The sequence below is a fragment of the Lupinus angustifolius genome, chromosome LG09 (genome assembly GCF_001865875.1).
Source record: "Lupinus angustifolius cultivar Tanjil chromosome LG09, LupAngTanjil_v1.0, whole genome shotgun sequence".
Classification (NCBI taxonomy): domain Eukaryota; kingdom Viridiplantae; phylum Streptophyta; class Magnoliopsida; order Fabales; family Fabaceae; genus Lupinus; species Lupinus angustifolius.
In genome coordinates this window covers 5,069,794-5,076,962 of record NC_032017.1, presented here as the reverse complement: position 1 = coordinate 5,076,962, position 7,169 = coordinate 5,069,794, and the positions used below count along the sequence as shown (strand labels likewise).

Sequence of the window (7,169 nt, the reverse complement as noted above, 5' to 3'; positions counted from 1 at the left end):
TATATATATATGTATATTAATTGTAGGAATGACAACGGAGTCGGGTTTTGCACATACCCAAACTCGAATCCGAAATTCAAAACTCGAGCCCGAACTCAAACTCAACAGAGTTGAAAATAAAATTACTATCCCCGAACCTGTTGGGTTTCGGGTAACCAAAACCCGAAATGATAAAGTATTAAGGAAAATATGATATTATTTTCGGGTAATTTTATTCTAACATTTCTATTTTCTTGTATTATTTCATTTCTTTTATGTTTGAAGATCCAATAGTATGTAAAGTAACATTAGAAATTAAAAACAATTGGCAAATGATAGAAATTTCAATTTTAAATTGAATTACCTTACTTCGGGCGGGTTCGGGTTAGGGTCTTTGCTATACTAAACCCGAATCCGAAATTTAAATCTGGGTAAAACCCGAATCTGAACCCAACCACATCAGTTTTCCCCGTTAAATTCGGGTTCGATTCGGACGGGTATCCACGAGTTCGGTTTTTATTGTCATCCCTAATTAATTGTGAATTACTCATATAAGAACAGTTCTCATATAACAATTAATAAATTTAGGTCTTACCATCATATATGAATAGTTATGATTAAAAATTAGTTATTAATCGCATGATCACATCTTTTAATCTTAACTGTTCAAATATGATTCAATGATCCACATTAATTGTTCCAATTTATCACAATATCAACTATTTCCATATGAATCACTTCATATATATATATATATATATATGTATGTATGTATGTGTGTGTGTGGGTATTTTGAAGTCTCACTAAAATGAATGTCACGTTAAGCTAAATTGTTATTGTTTTACAAATTAAATTGTGATGGAAATAGAAAATATTTTTTCAGAAATTTAATTTAATATATTAACAAGTTATTACCATATATTACTTAAATTGAAGATGTTCACCCAAATCCACTTACCTATTTTAGGCTTGAAATGTTGAACCTAAGCAGTCATGAAATTATCGAACTTTCATACAAATAATGCTTCCTAAAAGTCTACATATGTTTTTTTTCTTCTCATTTCTTGGGTACGTACAAATTACATACATGGGTAGTATACGTGTAAAAGATTTTCAAGAAAATTATTGTAGCTAACAAAGTGAACAATATATTTAATATAAGAAAAAACTTCTAATTTGCATTGGCTCGATGTTATAGAAAGTGGTAAACATAATAAAAGAAATATACATAAATAAATGGCAAATCTGTAACGTTTCGTTGCAAGCATCTATGGAGAAAAAATCATAAAAGTGATCAGTGTGTCCAAATCTCTCATATATTTGGAGAATAAATATTCTCTCTATTACTAGAGAGGCAAATACATATTTTTGAATTTATTTTTTATGGCAAAAATGTAATATCATTATAATCAAAAAGATAAATATGTCATTAGAAATCGTATTTCTCTTTGTTTTTTTGAAACACTTGTCTTTCCATTAATGGAGATGATCCAAACTCATATTTACACCCATATCATTCTATAAGTTCCGTATCCGAGAGTTAGATGCTGGAATATGAGAAAATTTACTTTTTTATATTTCAAATTTTATTTATTAAAAAATAACTTAAAATTACGACTACTAATTAATCTTTTTTTTTTTTTGCTACATGTCCAAATCCCACCCCCTTTGTATCCATATGTAGATGAAGAACAAAAGTCAACATCATTCTAATTTCTCTATAAATACACAAGTTTCCCCCTCATTAATTAATTAGTTCCAAACCAAGCTAATTAACTAGCTATACTCAATTCCAAATAGCATCTATTTTCTTTGATAATATACAAAGAAAAAAGTAAAATGTCCCTCCAAAGACATCTTCTTCTCTCATTCATCATCATTATTGTTTCTTGTGGTTCTTGTTATTGTAGCAAAGTACAAGAGGGCCCACTTAGTAGTATATATGTTCATGATTCACCTTCCATTGATGATGATTATGGGTGGATATTCAAGAACTTTATCAAACGAACCATAGATTTTTTTAGCTCCAATGAAGTTGTCAAAGTGGGTTATACTAAACCTTCACTTAGAACTATTAATGTCAATGATTTTGGAGCTAAAGGGAATGGTATTGATGATAATTCAGTGGTACATACTTAGTCCAAATTATTATTATTGTTTTCTTATATTATATTCGGTTTTAAATTATGATCCATAACAACAATTTAGACATGATTTTAGGTGTCTCGCAATTATGTTCTAACCACATCGACTTACAATTATACACATTATATAAACATATTATAACTATAACTATAATTTAAAACCTTTATAGTAGGTACTAATTTGGTTTTTTCTAGCAACTAGGAAGATATAAAATGACATTATTTTTTCTGAAACTATCGTGACTTCACCCTCTCAACTACCATTGTCGTGTTTTTCATTTTTTATATTTTTTTTATATTTTCGCATCCTTGTTTTACTGTTGAAATATCTTATACCTTTAGTATATTTTAATAAAATTGTCTTTTCTCGATCAAAATAATATTGGACTATATAAGGCATACATGGAGGCTTGGCAAGCAGCATGTTCTTCTGGGGATGTAGTTCTTGTTGTTCCTGAGGGAAATTATCTTCTCAAACCAATCAGATTCTCTGGTCCTTGTAAATCTAACATTACACTTCAGGTTAATTACACTTAATCTCATTTTTGAATTATACATGCTTGCAGTTATATTCTGTTTATCACAATTGCGGAAAAATACAACTATAATGTAAAAAATGCAACTGCGATTATAGTTGTGATGGTGTTACTCTAAAAACTATAATATTGTGACCGCGATTATGATTATTTATACAAAATATATAATTTGTGATAAAAAATTATCAGATATCTGGGACCCTTGAAGCATCAGATGATAGATCAGATTACAGTGGATATTTCAGAAGATATTGGCTTATATTTGATAGTGTTGAGAAACTATCAGTTAATGGTGGTGGGACCCTCAATGGAAATGGCAACATGTGGTGGGAAAACTCATGCAAAAGGAACAAAAAGAAGGTTAGATATATATAAAAAAAATCAGTTGTTTTATTCATTTAAACAAATACATGTGTACTAAATCATATTCAAATTATGATAATTAATTCTTTTATATGTTTCTCTATTTTGCAGCATTGCAAGGATGCCCCTACGGTATGTATATATCTATGTCATTAGTTAAGATATCAGATTTAAATATAAATAGGAAAATAATGATGGGGAAATACCTATTTTCCTATACTCTTTTTACACAAGTGAATAGTTAGCATGCCAATAATTAATTAACAATTTGTATTATATAATGAAAGGTGATACTTATTATTTACCAAATACTGATTTTTGGGTATGGGGTCTACTAAAAAATAGAAATTACTTTATATGCTATAAGAATCGGACCGGATAGTCTAATTGTTGGCTGAACTTGAAAACAGCTATTATTTATAGTCTTAACTGAATGAAGGGTTAAATTACTTTGAACTCGGGAAATTCTGGTCCGACCGTGTTAAACCTGGTTTCGGTTCGACTGTGTTAAACCTGATTAAACTGCAATAACCCAGAAAGTAAACCGAAATGTTCATGTAATTTTTTACAGAAAAACGGAAAAAAGATGAAGACATGTTACTTCAATATAATTATACATAATTTTTAATTATATATAAAATCATCCGGTCTGACCGAATGATTTAACTGCTTAAACTTAATACAATACCTCTTCTGATTTGATATCCGAGTTTCACAATATTGGTATTGACATATCATTTGTCATTTCTATAATATTTAGTAAAAAGTATTCTAATAGCTTACAAAACATTTACATTATCTAGCATAATAGTTGATAATGTTGTTTATATAACATAATTTTGGCACATTTCATTCTATGGATAAATGAATGGAATAGTATGAAAGAGAATTGTGTGACTCTTATTTATGATGGAAGGTGTCCAATAATATTCCATAAACATTTCTCCTACATGATATAACATTAGGATGATTGTTAACCATTAATTGATTATATTTTATTTTTGTAGGCTGTGACATTCTATAAGTGCAGGGATTTAACAGTTGAAGACTTAACTATAGTAAATGCCCAACAAATGCATGTTAGAATTCAGGATTCTGTGAATGTGAATGCATCTGGTCTCAAAGTGATTGCACCAGAGAGTAGCCCTAACACTGATGGGATTCATGTTACCAATAGCCAAATTGTACAAATCTCAAGCTCCATTATAGGAACTGGTACTCATAATTTATGTTATTGTATTTTATGGTCCGCGATTGCGGAAAAATGCGACTAATGTGACTGGACATGGTAGAAACTGCTAAAACTACATGGTTGCCGCAATTACAATCCTCAACCAATATTTAAATCATTCCTCCATATAGAAGAACATTTCTTGCTCTAATAATAGAAATTTTATTGATATCCAATATTTTCAAAGCATGAAAATTGGAAAACAATGAAATCTCATACATAATTTGATTAAAATTTGATGTGATTCAAATATGTTTCAGGTGATGATTGTATATCAATTGTAGACGGAACCAGTGATTTAATAGCCACAGACATAACCTGTGGACCAGGGCATGGTATTAGGTAATTAACTTCAATTAAAAATATCTCATATATTTTAATACCAATGTCAAATTTAATAAATTAAATACTACTATTAAGAACTTTGGTTATGATATCATGTATATTATTAATGTGGTTTTTATTTGGAATGATTATCTCAGTATTGGAAGTTTAGGGGCTAGAGGTGCCAAGGAATTTGTTACAGGAATAAAAGTGAATGGAGCTAAGCTTTCTGGTACTAAAAATGGAGTTAGAATTAAGACTTGGCAGGTTATAATTTTAATATTTGAACTTTATTCTATTATTATATCACATGCATATATGCATAAAGATGAATTGCATAGTTCAATTAGTTACAATTCTAAATCATTTTTGGTCTGAATGTATACATAGGGAGGTTCAGGAATGGCAAGCAACATTGAGTTTAGGAACATTGAAATGGACAATGTGACAAACCCCATAATAATAGACCAGAATTATTGTGACAAAAAGGAGCCATGCCAAAAACAGGTCACTAGTTTCAATTGAACCCCTTTCTAGCTCTTTGCAATGGACCAATATTATATATATTTTATCAATCTTGTACCCATTTGAGTTTTGAAGGGGAAGACTTTAGAGCTATTTCACCCGTGTATTTTATGGTTGTCAAGTCTTCTATTTCACTTCATTCCCCTCTAAAACTCAATTCGCAAACATAATGTTTGATCAACCTTTTCATTCATCGATATGTGGATTGACCAATCTTATATAAGGTTGATCATCTTACATATAATTAATTTTATATTAAATATTCATTTTAGTTTCCATGTTCTTCGATGTTACTAGTTTACTCCCTTAAAAATTGAAAAACTCAAAATGGTCTCCTACAATTTCAAATATAAATCAAATTAGTCATTTTTAGGGTCAAATTAGTCCCTATCAGATATTGTAAAACATGCTGAAAATGATTAATTTTACTCATATGTGAAACTTTTAAGACCATTTTCAATTTTTCAATTTTTTAGAGATCAAACTGATAAAGTCAAAAAACATAAAAAACTGAAATAAGTATTTACTCTTAATTTTATAAGTATATATAGTATAGACACTACTTATGCTTAAACTAGCTAAATTATAAGTACAAGTGAAATATATATAAATGACTTTAAATTTTAATATTCTACATTGCTACTAAATTTCAACTATATATGTACTAATTATTTGGTCTGGCTTTTGCAGAAATCTGCGGTTCAGATTAAGAATGTGTTGTACCAAAACATCAGTGGTACAAGTGCTTCTGATGTAGCTGTGAAATTTGATTGCAGTGAAAGCTTTCCATGCAAGGAGATAATAATGCAAAATATAGATCTGCAAGGTGAAGAAGGAAAATATGTTGAAGCTTCATGCAACAATGTTCAATTGTCTTACTTAGGAGATGTTAACCCTAGTTGTTGTTCATAGAAAGAGAAGGACATTTACCTATTCATATTTACAATGCAATTAAGGATAATTCATGTGCATCATTGTTGTATTAATAATGTGAAGATTATATTCTTTTCTTATTTTAAGGGAGATTTATAGTACTATAAGGTCTCATAGTGTGATGATTCTTTAAACAGTGATTTTAATAAAAGGAATAATTGTATGGTCATTTGTTTGTTGTATTAATAAAATTTAAATTTTCCATTATTATTTGTTTGGGTATATAAATTTTGCATTGTAAATTTATACGTAGTTACTATATATATGCAATATTCCAAAACTATTGTGATACAAATAGAGAATTAGCACTAGGCAAGAATTGATATTTAACATTGTCCATTCAATAACGTTGATGTGTTGAACGCTGTTAAATGTAAGGCGGAAGAGAATTAACAACACTTATTAAAAAAACGCTATTAAATGTATTATTTTTTGTTATCTTTAACCACGTTTATTGAAGTAAGCACTGTTAAATGTCATACTTTATATATTTAACGGCACTTCTTCAATAAGCCTTGTTAAATATGTTATTTTTAATCATGCTTATTGAAGAAAACGTTGTTAAATGTATTATCTTTAACATCATTTATTGAAGTAAACGTTATTACAGCATACTTCATATATTTAACAACACTTCTTCAATAAACTCTGTTAAAAGTGTTATATTTAACGGCGCTTATTGAAGAAAGCGCGGTTAAAGGTCTTCATATATTTAACATCACCTTTTCAATAAGTGCGCTTAAACGCTTGTTTTAGTGAGAGAAATTTTTTTCAAATTCAAAAACAAAACCTCACACAATAATACATATCACTCAGTTTATTATTTCTCTTATTTTTTTCATTTTCTCCATAAGTTACATTTTTTCTCTTTTGTTTTTAGTTTCTCTCTTCAAGTAAGTTATCGATTTTTTATTTTTCTCTTCAAGCATAATGTAAATCGTTATCTTATTTTAGCTCATTTATTTCTCTCTTCACTAATAGTATGATCTTTATTTGTTGTGAAGTTATGCAACTACGGTGAAGTTATCGATTTTTGGTTTTTCTCTTCAAGCATAAGGTAAATCGTTATCTTATTTTAACTCATTTATTTCTCTGTTCACTAATAGTGTGATCTTTATTTGTTGTGAAGTTACG

The 7,169-nt window shown here is 28.8% G+C and overlaps 1 protein-coding gene across 1 annotated transcript; it reads left to right on the top strand.

The window, feature by feature from the left end:
* Positions 1,819-6,040, top strand: LOC109356423 (polygalacturonase-like). Its single transcript, XM_019599746.1, has 9 exons — positions 1,819-2,106; positions 2,520-2,645; positions 2,849-3,019; positions 3,134-3,154; positions 4,030-4,237; positions 4,514-4,595; positions 4,736-4,844; positions 4,968-5,084; positions 5,793-6,040. Exons 1-9 carry the CDS (start codon positions 1,819-1,821, stop codon positions 6,012-6,014), a joined length of 1,344 nt encoding a protein of 447 aa, XP_019455291.1. The 3' UTR covers positions 6,015-6,040.

What these genes read in the sequence shown, in the direction of transcription:
- LOC109356423 (XM_019599746.1), top strand. Translation starts at nt 1,819, where the DNA reads ATGTCCCTCCAAAGACATCTTCTTCTCTCATTCATCATCATTATTGTT. An exon ending in ATTGCAAGGATGCCCCTACG is followed by an intron (nt 3,155 to 4,029) that starts GTATGTATATAT and finishes TTATTTTTGTAG; the next exon opens with GCTGTGACATTCTATAAGTG. An exon ending in GGACCAGGGCATGGTATTAG is followed by an intron (nt 4,596 to 4,735) that starts GTAATTAACTTC and finishes TGATTATCTCAG; the next exon opens with TATTGGAAGTTTAGGGGCTA.